Raw genomic sequence first — 21,367 nt, 5'->3', positions numbered from 1 at the left:
CTGAGAGGCAGGGGGAGCGAGAGGTGAGGCGGAGGGGGGCAGGTTGGAGATAAGTGGTTCCTCCTTTCTGATTTACGCTCTGCTACTCCCACAGTGGTGTACGGGGACGTGGGTCAGGCTGCCGGTGAGACAGTGGAAGCTTTGTGGGAGCAGCCCATAAGGCCCCCTGGTTTAGAAAGCAGAGTGAGAAAGAGAAAGGTATGGAACGAACAGGAGAGAAAAGCAGAGTCACTTAGAAAGGTCAAGAAGAAGATGAGGAGGAAGAAGGGTATCCGAGGTGAAAGCACTCATGGAGGATCATAGCACACCTAGAGATTTGACCAGATCACTGACAGGGAGGAGGGTTAATGGGATGACAGTAAAGGGGGTGGGGTTTAGGCTTAGGTTACACAAAAGCACGCCTGACATGTCCATCAATTTTCTTTTCTTTTTTCAATGTGTGTCAGTGAGAGATAAAAGAAAGAATGGGTCTGAGCTGCTTCCTCTCCCAGGTTTGTGGGCAGGACTGGATATCACACCTCAAAACCAGGGAAACATCACAGAGCTACAACACAATACACATGTTAAGGACACACTGAGGACCATTCAGAATATGCATGTTTGTACTAGGAAGATACACTCTTCAAAGGTAAAGGTTCTTTATGGGCATCTATGGTCCCATGAAGATCCTCCATTCCAGAAAATGATCTGTATAGTGGACAAATGTTCTTTAGATATGTTCTTCACACTAAGAAAAAAAAATGGTTCTTTTAAAAGCTGTTCGCTGAAAGGTTGTTTGACAAACCAAAAATAGATCTTCTTCTAAAACCTTCCTTTTGGAACTTTTGTTTTAAAGAGTGTAGATCAGGGTTTTTAAGTGAAATTGCTTGACTAATCAGATGGTAAATAGACCTAGATATTATAATATTACCTAGAATGTAAGTTATGTTGAGGTAATTCTTAACAGTGGTATAAAGTCATGTAGAAAACCTGTTTTTCTCCTAAGTATAAAAAAGTATGAGTTCTTGAAAAGTGCTTTTGATCCAGATGTTGGATAACTGGAAGAAAATTTAATTTAAGCTAGTCATACAGCTGTGCCAATTGATATCATCAAGTATTCAGAATAAAAGATGTTGTTTATAAATGTTGTTTGTTGAGTGATAGTCCTCATTTGCTCAGGCAAATGTAGTTCTGAAGTTGATTTTAAATGTAAAATTATTGACATTAGCATGGATATACTGTACAGGGAAAATCTGAAGAATATATTTAAACGTGCATGTGTTAACCCAGAGAATGTTCTAAAGAGTGTTCTGGCAACTTTCTCTCAAAGTTATGAAAAATGTATTTGAGTGATGTTAATAGAAAGTTTATTCAAAGTTATCTGGTCTTTAATAATGTTATAAAACCTTAGCTCAAAAACTATATACATCATTCGCAGAATGTTTTTTTTTTATGTTTCAACTGGATATTCATCTTTTAACACAGTTTAAATGTTGCTACTCGTTTTAGAACGTTCAAAGAAATTCAAAAGTTACATTTCCATTAAAATTTCAATATAACCAAGAAAAACATTTTCAAAACTAGACATTGTGAACACTCAGAGACCATTCAGAAATAACATTTTCTCAACTCACTGAGAACATTAGCTAAATGTTCTTAGAATATATTTTTGTTAAGCTATAATATCTCACATCATTAGCAAAAAGTAGGAGCAAAGGATTAAGGATGCCTATAAATTTGTGATATTCCAATGTGGGTCTGATTATTAGCTAGGAATAATAATTATCATTATCATAAAAGCAATCATCTCTAAAGGCATTAGTGTGTCTCACTCACCTTTATTTCTTGTTAATGCTCACAGTTTATAGAACTTGGTGGAACACAAAGACACAGACAGGGGTGCTCATTCCAAAATGTATTTGTATATTGAATGCTTTAATAATTATGAAAAGAGGAATTATCTTCTTCCAGTGGTTGGATACTGATCAAATGGGCTTGGTGCTGATTAAACTCAAGACAATATCAGAAACATAGTAGCACTACTTCAATGAAGTCCACTTGCAAAGTGAATGAACAAAGGGAGAACTCATGGCAAAAAGACTGAGAATCGACGACCGGTCCAGAGCCTGATGATGGCCTCTGGAGACCTTGCAGGGGCCACGCAGGGAAGGGTCATGTCAGACATCGACTCCCATGGTGGGGCCCTTCTTCCTTACTCCTCCTCCACTGTGACTGTCACCACCTCCCTACTGGGCCCGTCCCAGCTCAGACTGACCCCACCAGTCCAAACCAGCAGGGGTGTTCCCTGCGTCACAGTCCCATTCGAGCCATCGGAGCACCCCTCCAGTGGGAAATAATGAGAGTGAGGGCCTTGATGCTTTGTATGTCATCATTACTTGTCCAAGAGCTTTAAGTTTCTGTACCTGTGCAGTTAATATAAAAGAAAATGGTGGTGTGTGTTTTTTATAACTTACCTTTTTTAAACTTGTTTTTCATTATCATACTTTTATTACACTGTGATAATCAAGCAGCAGACAATGATTATTTTAATTAATATTCAGTCATTTGTTAACACTTTACAATAAGGTTTAATAAGATGACATTAGTTTATTACATTATTTAACATGAACTAACAATGAACAATTCTTCAATGGCATTTATTAAAGTTAATTTCAACATTTACTCATTTTTTTTATCAAAAGTTGTTTTTGATAACATTAATGCACGGTGAACTAGCATGAAGAATGAACAATTATAGTTTACTAATAACAAAGATTAATAAATATTTTTTAAATATATATTTCTCATTGTTAGTTCATGTTAGGTAAAGCTTTTACTAATGTTAACAAATAGCACCTGGCAAAAAATTTACCAGCAATTTTATTAAATTACAATAATAATAATAATATATGCATATATAAATATATAAAATAATATGCAGTGCACATAAGCATATTTTGTACTTTGAATATGTTCCATAAATATTTAAATATTGAGCATTTTGTTTTGACCTTCACCAAATTCCTAATGCATATATGGAAAAATATATTATTATTATTATTATTATTATTATTATTATTATTACACATATTCATCGATACATTTTTTGAATCACTGGTCAAAACAGAAAGCATTCTAGCTAACATGAGCAAATCAGTACTTAAATATGCAAAATGAAGGAAAGATGTCAGTCTGCTCAGTCAAATACAGCTCAGTAGCAGATTTGAACTCCAAAATTATAAACTGGGAATAATTATTATATCATATCATTACATGCACCAAAGAGCACTATGATATGACCTGATTCAAATCAAATGTGTGTCCCTCACCTCTCATTCCTTGGGAATTCCCACAGTATATAAGAAGTGGTGGGACACAAAGAGAAGACACAGCAAGGAGGAGCACATTCTCTTCCCACACTGCCTTTACCCTGGAGATGGTCAGATCCCCCTCACTAACCCCAGCTCCCCCCACCCCCCTCCCTGACTTCCCTCCACTTCCATTTTTTTTTCAATGTAGGCTGATTTAATTAAATATAGTAGCAGCACCACCCTGGACCTCACCCGCTAAGGTGGGACCTCTAGCTGTGGCACTGGGAGACATTTTCATTTACTGCTTGTAGACACACACACATAAACACACAAGTACATTCAAGCCTAATAATACATTTTCCTTTTTCTGCCCATTGATCATGGTGCTACCGTATACATACATGTCTAAATCAACCATCGTGTCAACTGTATGTGAGAGTTATTCAAACATCAATCTGCTCTTTGTCAATCCTAGAATCCCAAGCCTTATTTATAGTTCTTGGATAATATCTAATGAATGTGGATTGAGACAATGGCAATTAATATAGTGATAATCTTGCCATTGGGAAAGGGCGGGTATTTTGTTTTAGGGGGTGGGAAGGAGCCAAATCGCAGACATGTTGCCACGGTGATAAGGTACTCCCTGCCGCCATCGGGTCTCGGACAAACAGGGAGCCATGGAGACTGGATAGTGACAGACAAAGTGACAAGTCCACAAGGATAGTAGGTCAGCTTGAGCTCAATTCCTCAAACTTCCATAGGGATGTCTGGCACTTAATGTAATGTACGTCAGCCAATGAGACAGTAAACTAATGAGAATGATCACGGATGGTGTCTAGCCATCGCTAACTTCCATTCTGTACAGCTTTTGATAGTTGAAGTTTGCATAAACTTTACAACGTTTCAATACACTTTCAATTTAGTACAATATTTAACGTTGCAACTATCTTTTCTTTGCTAATGTTGGGATGGGGTTTATGCTATGAGACTGCAGTAAAACTAACTGGGGTCCCTGATTCAGTTCCCTGCTGTTTAGGGTCAGGAGTCTGATCAAACTCAATGTCAGTGTGCCCATTGTGTACATGGCACTAGTGTTAGTTATAGGAATCTCCATAGTGACAAGGAAAGGGAGACCGAGTGGCGGCATGGAATACTCAGCACAATCCAGGACTGCATACTGCGTACATGTACTTTTGACATTGATTCTACAGTATTAGTGGAGAGTTGCCAATTCTTCTTAATACCACTGTTTATCAAGGCAAATAATAATTCCCTCTCTGAGTTCAAAATTAATCATATATTGAAAAAAAAAATCCTATATTGCTAAAAATCTCAAATATTAACATTGATCTGGTAGTTTGCGCCTGCACTGCGGTTTTTAAAACTTTAAAGCATTTGTCCAAATGAGTAACTCAAATCCCAGTGTTAGAGTAACCAATTACATAATGGACCTGCAGAAGGAAATATGATCTGACATAATATGAAATAGGATCTTTGTTTGAAATGTTTGTAAATTGTAGCACAGTTAGTAAACACTGGATTATAATCATGTTAGTTCTCTAATCTGGGGGATTTTGAGATATTTTTAATCCATTGCAACAAAGTTTGTTAGTTTATGAATCAAACATTTTCTCCCATACCGAAAAAAAAGAAAAGTGTTTAAGATATGGCAAAGGAAAGTAATGTTTGAAAAATCTATATTCACAGATTCCCACAAAAAAAAAAAAAAAAAAAAAAAAAAAAAAAAAAAAAAACCTTTGTAAATGTCTCATGGGGTTTTGGGACCTGTTTCCAGTCTGTTAAAGGATTCATACTCTCGTTTAGACAGAAACAGACTCAGTGTCGCCCCTTTAGGCACGGCGAGGGATTTAAGTGCAGCTTTGTAATACAAGTGTGTCACCTAGTGGATAGATGAAGTGAATATGTTAATTTAGAATTTGTGTCGTGCAATTTTAAAATGTTAGATTTGTAAAAGTATCTATCTATCTATCTATCTATCTATCTATCTATCTATCTCTATTCTATAATTATTGCTGTGATCAAGGTAATTAATCCCATCTGTCACCATAATCTTATTGAAAAGATAGCATATTGCTAAAAATTCAATAGCCTATATTAAGAACGGTCAGTCAGAGTATGTGCATGCACTACTGCCTTTGAAACATCCAAATTATTTTAATAAATATTTTTTATATTTTTAATTATTATTAAATATTATTCATTTTAATAAGTTATTTCAAAAGTATATTGTATACACTAGTATATTTTATACACTTCTACCTTTCTATTTTAAATAATTGGACCTCTAGTCTAAAATCGTGACGTTTAATATAGAGTATGTGCATGCACTACTGCATTTGAAACATCCAAATTATTTTAATTAATATTTTTAATATTTTTAATTATTATTAAATATTATTCATTTTAATAAGTTATTTCAAAATATATTGTATACACTAGTATATTTTATACACTTCTACCTTTCTATTTTAAATAATTGGACCTCTAGTCTAAAATCGTGACGTTTAATATTTACAATCCTAGCCGCATCTGTGTTGTTATTGGCTTAAAAGCGGAAATGACGCAGTGCCAATCGGTGGCGGGAACGTGCTATTTGCAGAATTCAGAATTTACAGCACTGTAATTCTTCAGCTCAAAGCATTTAAACCTGAAATATTTCATTAAATTAACCGTCACTTATGCACTTCGTTGTATTTTTTTAAATCAGATATCGGTTGGGTTATGAGGCTGTCCTGAAGCTTTTATTATCGAACACAAGTGCGCGAGCATCACCGACGGATGTTACTGTAAGACCGCGTGAGACAGAGGATTCTCCTAACGGTAAAAATATATATATATATTTTGAAATGAGCTTTTTCAATCTAGACCGGTTCCGTTTCCAAAGGGACAACGCAACAGAGAGACACTGTAAATCTTCGGACGGATCCAGCTCGGATAAGGAGAATAAACCGGGTGAGTAAACACTGCCATTTCTCATCCGGGGCGTTTTTCAGCTTTCATAATGGATGTTTCTGAAAACCTGATGTTCTTTCTACCTAGACAGCATGTTTTATCTGTGATTATGTTGGTATGAGATGGAATGTGAGTTTGTAATGCACTGTAGCTGTATTTTTACGCCAATTTCCAGGTTTTTAGTGTGGGTGGTCACTGACAAGATTTTTCTCTTCTCACCTTTGTTTTGGGGTTGACGCTGATTTTCGAAATAACCGGCTCTCTATTTTTGTTAACCATAGACCCCTTTTACAGCATATTATTAGCAGTTGTCATCTTACAAGGATGCAGTCACAACATGTTGTATTCCAAAATGTCTTGATACATTCTTGAATTTTCTGTTTCCAGCCCACCCAAGAAAGACAGATGGTCGATGTGCATCAGGCAAGGCATCAAGACACGCATTAGAGGATGTTTCTGCAGATGACAAAGTTGTCAGGATGAGCAAGTAAGCGAGACTGAGTTTGTCAGAAGTGAGGCTGTAGCTTGTCTTCTCTTGGACACATTTCCTGCTCCACACTTTTTCTTTTTTAGTGATTTCAAGCTTGCTGATTACATTACGAGAGTTGTTAACTATTTAAGCGTTCACTATCTAGTCTGTAATAAGTGATAACATGTAGCTATTTCACAGGGACACAACATCAGAGTCCAAGAACCAGATTAGCAAGGATATGGAGGACAAAATCATCAAACTAATGGAAATATTCCCTCAGAAGAGCAAGAAAGATCTACTGGAGGTAATGAGTCCCTCGTTGATGCAATATCAACTTAATAAAGCAGGTGAACACTGGATTTTATCCTGTTGTGTTACTTGATATTGTTACAGGTAGTTGAAAGCACCAGCACACTGGAAGGAGCTGTAGCACATTGTTTGATGATTTATGGAGATGACGGTAGGCCGTTTTATTTATTTATTTGCATGAACAAATATATACAGGTATAAACTTCTGCTTGTTGCACATTCTTCCATTCATTTAATTCTCTGTAATACTCCATTCTTGTTTGTCTATCAAGTCACAACATTCTCCAGTCAGACATGTTTGCGTTTTTTGTGCGTCTTTTGTGCAAATTTAATTAAAAGCTGATTTGTAATTCAGATACAATATTGTAATTTATTCAAATCAACTGTCTTCTATGTGCAGATTCAGGCAGACGGAAAGGCAAAGCAGGGCATAGTGAAGATGATGATGATGATAACGATCAGCCAAAGAAAAGGAGAAAAATTGTGGTGAGTGAGCCATTTGAATCAATGCTTTAAACCCAACATCTCCTTAATGTAGTGAACTCACTTTTAAATGGCTGTTGACTCGGAATTAGCATTCAGAATCTGAAGAGGAGGAAGAAGATTCTGATGGTGAGGAGAGTCAGGAGCCAAGCAAAGCGAAACAAGATGCTCTGTTAAAAAAGCTGAAGAAAAAACTGCCTGATATAGAAAAAGAGGTAGATTTAAACAGTTTAAAGTTCTATTGATGCAAAGCATTGCAATGTCCTGGTGAGTTTAAGTGTCTTTAATTTCTCTAATAGGTGCTGAGAGATGTCCTGAGAGAGCATGACTGGGACTATGAGAATGCCTTGGGTTCACTGCTTGTGTTTTCATCAACAGGTGATTATTACTGCATTTCAGCCACAGCTGAAGGTTAAGTCCACATAGAAATTTTAGTTTGAAAATGAACCGACTTTAAACCATCCATGCTTTTTCACTTTAAATTCAGATTCAAGTTCACCAGATGATCAGAGAAAACAAAAGTCAAAATCACCTCACTCAAGGGAAAAAAAGGACAAGAGCTCTCAAAAGCCTGACAGCTCGTCTAGCCTGTCGAGATGGCTGAAGACTGCACCCTCTCCCGTGCCAAAAGTCTCTAGTGTGTCTACTCCAAAAACACACAAATCAGCAGTCAGCCAAAGCACGTCTAAAAACACGTCCTTTAAGTGGAAGAGGGACGATGAATCGCCATTAAATGATGTCAGTGCCTCGGAGGATGAAGAGGAGATTGACAGTGATGTTGAGAGAATCTCTGATGATCTGGACTCGGAGGATGAGGACAGCATCTCAATCAATCTCCAGGACAAGATCATTGAGTTTCTCCAAGAAGCTTCCCTAGATGAGCTTGCGCTAATATCTGGCTGCTCATTCAAAAAAGCCCAGAAGATCATTTCGCTGAGGCCTTTCAACACTTGGAAAGATGTGGTAAGAATCTAATGTGTGGACGCTGAGCTGCCATGTTAATTGTCACTGAATTATGTTGTTGTGGTTGAGTGAATTTGGAAGTGCTCAAAGGGGGTTAGTTCTTTTGGCTGTGAAGGCAGTGATTCATAATTGGCTGGTTTGTATTCATGCCCGCAGACAGATTGAGCACAGTTGTATCTAATTGTTTAAATGAGGTGTTAAAATCTGTCACACTACTTTGAAATGTTTTGCTAACAAAATTATGAAATTACAAACCATTCTATGCACTGAATTTTCAGTGACATTAGCTATGTGTAGACAAGTCGGTTGAACCATGCTGGTGAAAAGGCTTTTTTGGAGGGTGAGTGGGTAATCTGAATGTTTCTCTTTCTTTCAGAAAGAGCAGTTCTTCAAGGATAATGGCCTGTCTATAGATCTGGTACATGGCTGCAAGGTTGTGCTTAAGGAAAGGCAGGTGGTTAGAGACCTTATGGGAAGATGTGAGAGGATTGCAAAGAAAATGACTAAAGATGTTACCCAGGTCATAGAAGCAGGCATGGGCTCCATCAAGCAACCCCAAATCCTGAACCGCAAGTAAGTTTATCTATTCTCCTATTACACACCTGGGATATCCAGTTATGGTATTTTTTTAACTTCTTGCTTTGACATCTCTTAGTTTCAAACTCCAGCCATATCAGCTGATTGGCTTGAAGTGGCTAATTCTTCTGCACCAGCACAAGCTGAGTGGCATCCTGGCAGATGAAATGGTGAGTCACTGTCATATTGAGTTCAAAGGTGTGAAATCCAAGAAGGTTACTCATTCCATTAAAGCACAGGACTATTATCACGGATATTGGTTATAAGTGATTCGATATCTCCACAGGGGCTGGGTAAAACTATTCAGGCTATCTCTTTCCTGGCTCATTTGTATGAAAAAGGAATCAAGGGCCCTCATCTTATTACAGTACCTTCATCCACACTGGGTAGGAGACACTTATTTCAAGTGGGAGTGTAGCATATAAACTTGTCCCTATAGTGTTGCTCAAGATGATGCATTTCTCTCTTTGCAGACAACTGGGTTCGTGAGCTGGGTCTTTGGTGTCCCAGTCTTAAAGTTCTTATTTACTATGGTAAGTTAGTTTTCAGGCAAACAGATTTTAACTTTTTTTTTTTTTTTTTTCCAGTGTGGTCTGAGAACCCAGTGCAAAATAATACAAAATATTACAAAATATTGTCCTCCTTTATTTCCTTACTTGATTCTTTTGTGTTTATACTTGTAGGGTCTGTGGAAGACCGCAGATACTTGCGACAAGACATCCTCAGTGGCTTAGTTGAATTCAACATCATAGTATCCACGTAAGTACATTGTTTTAAAGTACTTATTGTTTTATTGACTGTGTATTTATGAAAGCCACATGTATTCAATGGTTTTAACATTTACCTTACCTTTTTCCATACCTTTTTTGTATCTGTATTAGTTACAATCTCACAATAGGGAATGACCATGACCGCAGTCTGTTCCGCAAGCTGAGGCTGAAGTATGCTGTGTTTGATGAGGGCCACATGCTGAAAAATATGAACTCTCTACGCTACCGCCACCTCATGGCCATCAATGTCAGTACAAGTAGTCTTCTGTTTCGTAAACCATATTGCAAATATGATTTAAACAAATGCTTTTCACCAACATTCCGTCTCTTTTGCGTTATTTTGCGAAGTTCTTAATGAAGAGAAGGGTAGTAAAGTTGTACTTATCTATACCTCTTGGTTGTACATTTGTGTCTGTCATTTTCAGGCTGAGCACAGATTGTTGCTGACCGGAACACCTTTACAGAACAACCTGCTGGAGCTCATGTCTCTCCTGAATTTCATCATGCCCTCCATGTTCTCCAGCAGCACCTCACAGATCTCCAAAATGTTCTCTACGGTACAGACAGTGCACACATTACTTCTAAATAAAATACTGTATGTGCCATCTTTTAAAAAATGGATCTATATTTTATTCAATTTAAGGATACGGAAATCATCACATACCTAGACCGAATGCTCACACTTTCTGCCTATCTGCTTGATTTCAGAGGTCATCAGAGGAAGAAAGCAGTTTTCACAAGGAAAGAATTGCTCAGGCCAAACTTATCATGAAGCCTTTCATTCTGAGACGAGTCAAGAGTGAGGTAGATGCTTTTTTTTCACTGTGATTATGAACGCATTGTTACTGAGAAAATCTTGCAGAAATATTAATTAGGGCTGCAACTAACGATTATTTTGATAATCGATTAATCTGTCGATTATTTTTACGATTAATCGATTAATCGGTTTATGTACTTATATTTTAGTTTTTCCCATTTTTTCCCCCAAGTAAATTATTAATAAATGGTCTTTATCATTCAGCATAGATTTAAGAGATTTTAACCATTTTGCACTGTCATATCCTCATCAAAAATATACCTGGAGTTGTTTTATTGTGTTAGTAATCCTTTGTCGAACTCTTCTGCAATCAGAACACTGACCCATACTCTAGCAAATTTCACAAGGAGATTTCAAATAATGTTTTCACCATGGCAGTCCTTAGAGCTCCTAAAGTAGTTTAACATCCCGAACGAAGCTTATTAAGGAATCTTTCAGAACATATTTTCACGAAGAATAAGGATAAAACAGAATAAAATTGCAGTGCATTGTATTTTATTATTTACTGGGAAACAGCTTTATAGCTTTTGCTGTGAAATTGTAAACAATCCTTCAAAAAAAGTGCCAATGGCATGAAACCTGAATGGAACTCACAATTTAAAGTAAAATCCATCAGAAGGTTGTCCAGAAAAAAAAATAGGACACACACAAAAAACCTGCTGTGTGAAAAAGAGCAGTGAATAATACTTAGAAAAAAAAGAGCATTTCAAATATCTACATTTACCTCTCTCATTCAGTCATAATTAGGCTGCACGACTGAATTTTGAACTGGTAAACTACAAACTGATCACAGAACATGTTTGTAAAGCTTTAAATGTTAACTGTTAAAAAGCAATGTTATCAGCTTTTACGACTAAACATTTGCAAACAATATTGTACTGGAGAATCTGCACAAATGAAAGTCTTAGGGGCCGTTCACAAATCGCTCCTAAAAACGCGTGGAAAACACTAGGCGCGCCGCTTTCTCCTTCTTCCAAAGCGCTCGCACAGAAGCGCCCCTGAGGCGTCTGCCTTTGCTAAGCAACCATGACGTGCTCTCTCCTTGAAGACACGGGCATTTCAGCAAAGGATAAATGGATTTGCAGCTCAAATAAATCGCTTGCAGTAGCTCTGCTACTAAGTTTATTTCAAAATGGAAATCCATATACAACTATGATCAGCTGTTCCTTTCATCTTGACTGAGCTTTTAACGTTGTTACGGGAAAGGATGAAGCTGATTGGTTAGTTCTTGTCACATGACCCGCGGTGCGGTTGCGGCATTCTGAAAAGTTTAAATGTTTTTAACTCGATGCGGTGCGGTGTTGGAAATAACGAACTTGAGCGCGCAAAAGACACGATATGTGAACGTCCCCTTAAACAGTGCAGTAGAGCAGAGTTTACAGGTTACTCTTCTTTTTTTGAAGGCTCAAAGTAAAGTACTCCCACATCACGCTGAATGCTGCAGACATATAGACATCATATGATGTCTATGGCTGCAGAGACGCTGCTCGGGAAGCACGTGACATAAAACAAGGCCAGCTATTGGCTATTCGCTACTTCTCCTGCTGTACTGGCTGAGTAAAACCTCCGGTGGCTCATTACTGCCACACTTTGGTCACCGCAGATTTGAAATATGCACGAAATGAGCCGCTTACGGCAAATAAAAGTTATTTAGCAACGAATCGATGAATAAATTAGTTGACTACTATTTTAATAATCGATTTTAATCGATTAAATCGATTCGTTGTTTCAGCTCTAATATTAATCCATCAAATTACATGTATCTACATTCAGTCCTCTGTAGTGAAAATTCCTATACACCAGTCCATATTTTTGCCCACTGGGATTTTGACTTTGCAAATGTTATTCTAGGTGTTAAAAGAGCTTCCACCGAAAGTGGAGAATGTTGAAATGTGTCCCATGAGTGATGCCCAGCAGACGCTGTATGACAAACTTTTCAAAAGACTCAAGAAGGCTCCGAATGGAGAGAGTATGTGCTGTTAATTTAATTTTTTTATTATTTGGCTAATGTGTTGTTTAAGAGTATTGCACTCTGCTTATTTTCTTAGCCTATATTGTATTCAGATTTATCTGACATTATACAGGGGCTGTCCAGAAAATGTTCCTTCTAAGCTGGACGATTTGATAAACAAAGTGGGAATGTTTTCTAACTCTGATTGTCTATCCCACAATTCTGATCTCCTCTTTGTCCTCAGAGCGGGAGCTTTGTAATGTGATGATGCAGCTGAGAAAGATGGCTAATCATCCGTTGCTGCACCGCCAGTACTACACCAGTGACAAATTGGCTGCCATGAGTAAAGCCATGCTTAAGGTGAGGACTGGGAGATTAGTTTGTAAAAGAGGCTGAATAATACAGATTTAACTGGATTTAATGAATCATGAATTCAGCCCTGGGAACTTGTTTTGTTCGGAAAACAAAAGTGAAAAGTACTCGCCCTGAAGTTGTTCCAAAACTGTATGAGAGTTTCTTTTCCACTGCTGAACGCACATGAATAGTTTTTGAAGAATTTAACCAAATAGTTTGTGATCCCCACTGACTTTACTTCCATTTTCCCCCCTCACATACTATGGAAGTCAATTAGAGACCAGCAACTGTTTAGTTTATAGCGTTTTTCAAAGTAACTTGGGATCAACAGAAGAAAGAAACTCATGCAAGTTTGTAACAACTTGGAGTGAGTAAATTAAGAGATGAACTTTCCTTTTTGAGAACCACTGCTTTATTGTATACTGCTGAGCTGACATGGTTTTGCTATGTTAGGAGCCAACACATTTTGATGCAGACCCTGCACTGATCCAGGAGGACATGGAGGTGATGTCTGATTTTGAGCTGCATAATTTATGTAAACAGTACAGCTCCATCAGCAGTTTTCAGCTGGAGAAAGCACTACTCTTAGACTCTGGAAAGTTTGCACTTTTAACCAAAATACTCACCAGGCTCAAAGAAAAGGTTTGTCTGGATGCTGTTTTACAGTCATTTTAAATCTAGTTTGCGTTTTGTTGATGCTGATGTTTTTAAAACAACTTTCTTTTTCCTAAAGGGTGATAGGGTTGTCCTTTTCAGTCAGTTCACCATGGTGCTGGACATTGTGGAGATTCTGCTCAAACACCTTGACCATCAGTTTGTTCGACTGGATGGTTCTACTCCCATGGCGGAGAGGTGAACATAACTTGCTTTTTACCTTCTTCAGTACTTCATGTCACTTTGTTTGCACTGCACTCAATTCAGAATTTTTTTTCTTTTTAAGATTTGATATTTATGACTGTTCTCACTGTCACCTTGCAAGTAATGAAATGGAATTGACCAATCATTCAGGCAGTAAATCATTTCATTATCCACTGTTTTCACATTTAAAAGATTTGCATGTGAGCATAAATTAAAAAATACAGACACTACTGTACACACTACGCTTGTGTGATTTTATGTCTTAAGTTTTCTGTTCAAGTCTCGAACAACTAAAACGATTTAAGTAGGAAGCTGCCTGTCTGAACAAATCTAATTCAACCCTCTCTGCTTCTCTAGGATTGGTCTCATCGACAAATACAATACAAACCCTGAAATTTTTGTGTTCCTCCTGTCGACTCGGGCTGGGGGGCAGGGAATCAACCTTGCCTCTGCAAACACAGTGATACTGCATGACATTGATTGCAATCCATTCAATGATAAACAAGCAGAGGACCGCTGTCATCGAATGGGGCAAACCAGGCAAGTATAAACAAATGGAATTTGAGAATGCCATAAAGAAGAAAAATTGTTTCATGATAATGTATTTGCATCACAGAACAGTGCAGGTGATCAAGCTCATCAGCAGAGATTCGATTGAGGCCTGCATGCTCCGTGTGGGACAGGAGAAGCTGAAACTGGAACAGGATATGACTACTGATGGAGGTGAGTGTCAGCACACACAATCTCTTTCAAACCTACAGGTCACAATTTACAAGATGATCATTTTATAAAACTTTGTTTTTCTGAAAACTTGTATCTGAACTGTAAATTATGCTTTTTGCAGTAATTCTATGGTACTTTATATATGGTTCTATAGACATTATACCATATACTACATTATTCTTAAAGGTCTTAAAAAGTCCTAAATTTGAGCTTTAAAATCCTGCAGAAACACTGACCGTACTATATAGTTCATTTTGTTGCAATGTCAGTGAAAAATGGTTTATATAAAATAGTTATTTAATTCCTGTTTTTGGATAATCCAGTGTAGGGCTGGACGATTATGGCCTAAAATCAAAACCTCGATTAATTGAACATTTTACCTCGATTACGATTAATGAACGATTATTTTGTTTCTGTTTTGTTTTTTTTGCCCTCATAATTCAGTGACAACGTTTGTACTGTAAATATGGTGAGATTTTTCCCTATTGAAAGCGCGATCTGACATCATAGCTCACTATCAGCAGTTATTTTGTCTATTTTAGTAACATTTCTTAAAGATTATTGCTCGGTGTAAGAGATAAATAAGGATAAGATAAAGATACATTAGTACAGCAACCCTCTACACACACCTTGGCAATATAATCGCCATTGGCTAGTACAACTTTGTTTACTTGCCAGACTGATATACTATTTTACACACACACACACACATGTAAATATATATATATATATATATATATATATATATATATATATATATATATTCTAATCAGCTTATCTTTGTAAAATGGCACAGCTTCTTAAATCTTAGCTTCTTATTCAGTCAGTCAAGCATTATATTTTGGTATTAAAGGAGCCGTATGTAGGATTGTGGCCAAAACTGGTACTGCAATCACTTTAAAAATACTGTAGAGCTGTGTATCCCCTCCCCCTACCCCTGAGATGTATGCTCGTATGTGACAGTATAATCGTAAAGATGTATGCTCGTATGTGACAGTATAATCGTAAAGATTTATGCTTGTATGTGATTTAGAGCTGAAACAACGAATCGATTTAATCGATAAAAATCGATTATTAAAATATTTGTAAACTAATTTAGTCATCGATTCGTTGCTAAATAACTTTTATTTGCCGTAAGCGGCTCATTTCGTGCATATTTCAAATCTGCGGTGACCAAAGTGTGGCAGTAATGAGCCACCGGAGGTTTTACTCAGCCAGTACAGCAGGAGAAGTAGCGAATAGCCAATAGCTGGCCTCGTTTTATGTCACGTGCTTCCCGAACAGCGTCTCTGCAGCATTTAGCGGGATGTGGGAGACTGGGAGTACTTTACTTTGAGCCTTCAAAAAAGAAGAGTAACCTGTAAACTCTGCACTACTGAATTGTTTAAGGGGACGTTCACATATCGCGTCTTTTGTGCGCTCTAGTTCGTTATTTCCAACACCGCACCGCATCGAGTTAAAAACATTTCACCTTTTCAGAATGCTGCAAGCGCATCGCGGGTCATGTGACAAGAACTAACCAATCAGCTTCATCCTTTCCCGTAACAACGTTAAAAGCTCAGTCAAGATGAAAGGAACAGCTGATCATAGTTGTATATGGATTTCCATTTTGAAATAAATTTAGTAGCAGAGCTACTGCAAGCGATTTTTTGAGCTGCAAATCCATTTATCCTTTGCTGAAATTTCCGCGTCTTCAAGGAGAGAGCACGTCATGGTTGCTTAGCAAAGGCAGACGCCTCAGGGGCGCTTCTGCCCGAGCGCTTTGGAAAGAAGGAGAAAGCGGCGCGCCTAGCGTTTTCCACGCGTTTTTAGGCACGATATGTGAACGGCCCTTAAGATTTTTATTTGTGCAGATTCTCCAGTACAATGTTGTTTGCAAATGTTTAGTCGTAAAAGCTGATAACATTGCTTTTTAACAGTTAACATTTAAAGCTTTACAAACATGTTCTGTGATCAGTTTGTCGTTTACCAGTTCATAATTCAGTCGTGCAGCCTAATTATGACTGAATGAGAGAGGTAAATGTTTAAAGATATTTGAAATGCACTTTTTTTCTAAGTATTCACTGCTCTTTTTCACACAGCAGGTGTCCAATTTTTTTTCTGGACAACCTTCTGATGGATTTTACTTTAAATTGTGAGTTCCATTCAGGTTTCATGCCACTGGCACTTTATTCGAAGGATTGTTTACAATTTCACAGCATAAGCTATAAAGCTGTTTCCCAGTAAATAATAAAATACAATGCACTGCAATTTTATTCTGTTTTATCCTTATTCTTCGTGAAAATATGTTCTGAAAGATTCCTTAATAAGCTTTGTTCGGGATGTTAAACTACTTTAGGAGCTCTAAGGACTGCCATGGTGAAAACATTATTTTAAATCTCCTTGTGAAATTTGCTAGAGTATGGGTCAGTGTTCTGATTGCAGAATAGTTCGACAAAGGATTACTAACACAATAAAACAACTCCAGGTATATTTTTGATTAGGATATGACAGTGCAAAATGGTTAAAATCTCTTAAAAATCTATGCTGAAGGATAAAGACCATTTATTAATAATTTACTTGGGGAAAAAATGGAAAAAACTAAAATATAAGTACATAAACCGATTAATCGATTAATCGTAAAAATAATCGACAGATTAATCGATTATCAAAATAATCGTTAGTTGCAGCCCTAATGTGATTGTATAATCGTAAAGATGTATGCTCGTACGTGACAGACAGAACGGTAGCTGTTAGTCTAACTTGTAACGTTATGTATCTGTCATCGGTTCCATCAGAAAATATTGTTAGAGTAACTAAATTACATTAGCAATGGTCATACAGGTCAACTTGCAGCATGTGTAACTTAGTCCACGATATACGTGAAGAACAAATGACGAATCATTTTTACTGAGGTAACATTAGGCTACTGTCTCAATTACGTTTCAAATTGCCATAATGGGCGTGTGTGGTATATGGGGAAGGTGTTCACTGTTATATTAGAATTTTGAGGGCTGCAAGTCCACTTTTTAAATGACAATATCCTGGCCGGACTACTGTTGTCAGTGATATGAGTATTTGAGTATGATATGAGTACTCACCCTGAAGTTGTTCCAAAACTGTATGAGAGTTTCTTTTCCACTGCTGAACGCACATGAATAGTTTTTGAAGAATTTAACCAAATAGTTTGTGATCCTCACTGACTTTACTTCCATTTTAGGTAACATTAGGCTACTGTCTCAATTACGTTTCAAATTGCCATAATGGGCATGTGTGGTATATGGGGAAGGTGTTCACTGTTATATTAGAATTTCTAGGGCTGCAAGTCCACTTTTTAAATGACAATATCCTGGCCGGACTACTGTTGTCAGTGATATGAGTATTTGAAATGAACATGATTTCTTAATGTCTAGTGACACATCAGGGCCATTTTATGATTAATTGAAATAGATTTCTTACATACAGCTCCTTTAAGCACTATTTAATGATAGAACTTTAGTGATTAGAACTAAAACTTGGTAACCATAAATAAATGCATTTTTGTCATTTTAACTGAACTTAAGACTGGTGGTGATGCTTAAGATATTTTCTCATTGAGGGTTTCTGTAAAAAAAAAAAAAAAAGTAATAGATCATATTAATTATTTACTAAAAGATACTACTACTACTACTACTAATTCTACTACCATACAAACTATATACAATGCACTATGGATTGATGAGCTGCTGGGTTCAAGAATATTAATCACGTTGTCTGGGTTCGGTCGAACTGATTTGCTGAAATCAAAACAGGGATGGTAATAGTTGAGCGCCAGCCAATGAAATTGCCATTTGCGTGTTAGCTCCCCCCACTACCAGAGAAACCGGCATATCTTCTGCTTGTTCTAAAAAGTTGAATAATTTTAAATGACCTCCATTATTTTGACAGGAGAAGATAACAAAGAATATAGTTTAGATGTAGCGCGTCGATTCAGCGTGGTAAGACTCACGCTCTCTCTCTCTTTGCATGTGTGAGAAACAGCGCTATCAGTAAAGCAACGCAGAGTCGAGCGCCTTCACACAGAGTTTACAGAGCGTCAAATACAGGTGCGCTGTGTGTCCTTTGAGATGAACTGAAAAGTACAGATCGCTTGATGGAGAGAGAACTCTGAAGTGCTTGGTCCATGTTCAGCGAGTAAAAATGTGCTAATCTTATAATAGTCTTAAACACACACAGGCGAGTAAAATCTAAGAATTTATTAGCCAATGGCTTACAAAAGCCAGTGATTTACTAGCAATGTAGAGGATTGCACAGCACCAGTACGAGTGATTGCGTGGGTTAATTAGTCATATCGTCTCTATATTGTAAATAGCCTAGTTCCTTCAAAAGCGCTGACAACTAGTTTCTGCGTTCCTCTGTGCATGCGATCTTCACAGCTACTGTTTGTGTCACAATGCAGCTGCGCGAACATGGTAGCTCGATTTAATAATACACATCCAATCGTCTAATCGCTTGAATGTCCAAACCATAAAACAAATACAACTGACAAAGTTTAGTGAAGACGCAAGGCTCACCGCTCACACGCCATCACTATGTGTTGAACCGGCGTTCACCTCCGTGTTTTGCTTTTATGCCACTGACTGGACGAAGCAGAGTCATGTGGCTACACACGCGCTAGTATGCTTTTAAGGGGGAAGTATTGACAGGGATTAAAAAACCGAATTAACCGACATGGGAAAATTACGTCGGTTAGAGGTTCTGAATTTCGGTTTTGATTACTTTTCGATTAATCGTCCAGCCCTAATCCAGTAAATGTATTAAAATAGAAACTTTCATTGTGGTGGTTTTACTGTATGTATCTGGTTTTTCACTATAGATTAAAAGCTCTTTAATTCTTTTTCTCTCTGTTCAGAAGAGGACGGTGTTATGACTGAACAAATGGCAGAGTTGCTCAAAGTCTCACTGGGCCTTTAAAACCTGAAGAATGGTAAAGTCTGAAACTAAAAGAGTGGTAGTTGCCTGTGCATTTGCCTCCTCTCGTCAAGTACAAACATGGCAACTTGAAACTGATTTGATATGGTTTTGGTAAGGACTAGCTCTTTTTCCCCATGTTCAAATGTTAGAGGTCAGTTATTAAATTCACACAAGTCCTGGACTAATGTACTGGTGGAAGAGGAGTTTGTGTTACTCAGGGATCACCTGAAATACTCATGTTAATATTCCACACTGGAGATCTATGTCATATGTGCCATCTGAAAGACTGTACCTCACCTGCCCAGCTCAGTTTAGCCCACACACGACTGGTGAGTTGGTTCCAGATTTGTTACCTTATAGACTAAAGACACTGCTGCAAATAACTGGTTTTACTGGTACTTTAACTGTTTTGTTGTTTATAGTGTATGTCCTTGTATTGCTTTCTAAATAAAGATAATAGTAAGTTTCCTTAATTTAGGTTTTTGATTGAGTATTGCAAGTTTGAGTACTATTACCAATTCGATTTAGACTCATCAACATTGGGTTAGCGTCAAGTCACCTTTGTTTATATAGCACTTTATAAAATACAGGTTGTTTAAAAGCAGCTTTACAAAGAGTTCCCACGGGTCCTTAAAATCCTTGAAAGTTTGCGAATCATAAAAAAAAAAATCCATATTATTCCCTCTGGTTCGCTAATGTGTTATTTCGCCAACACTTTGTGGCCTACGCATACAAATAACAAATTAATCATTCTTTTTGCACTAATAATTTTTTTAATTGCAAACGCAGCCACTCAAGGAAGGCTTTAAGACCTTGCAGAATACTCTGCCGGCTGGACGCTCCCACTTCACCTGTGTTCATAGGCTACTAGGGCTGTCAACGAATATTCTAAATTCGAATATGTATTCGAATAGTTTTAAAAAACGAATTTCTAAGGTGAAAATTAATATTCGAATAAAAAAAAATGTGGAAAAAAAAGCCCCCGGTAGTAGAGGCGTGGTTGTCTGCTTTGCGAGTGGGCGCGCTAACGCGCCTGAGGGTTCAGGGACAGGTCACAGCCTCACAGGAGTCGCACTGTCTGGCACAGCATCACTGCTGAAAGTTGACGCGTCTTCATGGAAGATGCCAGCAAGTGCAGAGCCCAACTCGACCGCAGCAGAGAAAATGAGGTAAAATTGTTGACCCGCGAGATTGTTGTATGCACGCTATTTAAGATACAGTTAGCATACCATTCGACAACTAGCAACATGAGGTCACATCTCAAAAATGTGCACCCAAATGAGCATGGCATAATGTGTGGAACTCCATCTAAACAGTCACGTCTTGACACTTAACGTTACTTTGCATCGCCCGCCACAAGCACTTTGTCTGCAACACGACAAGAGGCCATAACGGATAAAATAATTTTGTTCATTTTTAAGGACATGAGACCGATCAGTATCGTGGATGGGACAGGCTTCGGGGAGTTCTGTCAAGCAATGGATCCGAGGTTTGATTATTTATCGTTTCATGTCAAGGAAAAGTTCCATGTTTACCACAGCACAGCTCGCTCGGAGCATTCAATGTCAGTTCTATATGCTGTAAAACTTCAATTAATATTAGCTAATAATATTTGTTTCAATCACTGAATGAAGCCTGCTATAATTGGGACAACAGTCGCGACCTTAAATTGCTTGCACAAAAATGTGTTTGTTCATTTAAACCATTATGCGCAGAGAATGTGAGGGTGAGAGAGCGTGAGGTCTGCAGTCTTGGCCATTAGTTGATTTCCTTGTTTTTGTGTAGGTAATACGTTGTCATATGTTTAAACTTAAATAGACTATCTATACAAGTAGTTATGTCTCTTTGTATTATTTTTGCCTGTTATTGACGTAATGCGCGTCATTGACAACATGC

The 21,367-nt window shown here is 37.6% G+C and overlaps 1 protein-coding gene across 1 annotated transcript; it reads left to right on the top strand.

Annotated features, from left to right (window-relative positions):
* Positions 1-5,869: 5,869 nt before the first annotated feature.
* On the top strand, positions 5,870-19,944 carry smarcad1a (SWI/SNF-related, matrix-associated actin-dependent regulator of chromatin, subfamily a, containing DEAD/H box 1 a). Its single transcript, XM_059503525.1, has 23 exons — positions 5,870-6,263; positions 6,651-6,750; positions 6,934-7,039; positions 7,129-7,195; positions 7,445-7,530; positions 7,620-7,742; positions 7,827-7,905; positions 8,015-8,490; positions 8,867-9,063; positions 9,146-9,236; positions 9,353-9,452; positions 9,540-9,599; positions 9,750-9,825; positions 9,948-10,083; positions 10,262-10,393; positions 10,545-10,640; positions 12,505-12,622; positions 12,849-12,964; positions 13,412-13,600; positions 13,692-13,810; positions 14,174-14,356; positions 14,433-14,539; positions 19,410-19,944. The coding sequence occupies exons 1-23, from the start codon at positions 6,158-6,160 to the stop codon at positions 19,469-19,471; spliced, it is 2,925 nt and encodes a 974-aa protein (XP_059359508.1). The 5' UTR covers positions 5,870-6,157; the 3' UTR covers positions 19,472-19,944.
* The last annotated feature ends 1,423 nt before the right edge of the window (positions 19,945-21,367 follow it).

Source organism: Carassius carassius, chromosome 21, assembly GCF_963082965.1.
Source record: "Carassius carassius chromosome 21, fCarCar2.1, whole genome shotgun sequence".
NCBI classification, from domain to species: Eukaryota; Metazoa; Chordata; class Actinopteri; order Cypriniformes; family Cyprinidae; genus Carassius; species Carassius carassius.
Note: the sequence above shows the minus strand (reverse complement) of the source record. Positions and strands in the feature narration are given on the sequence as shown.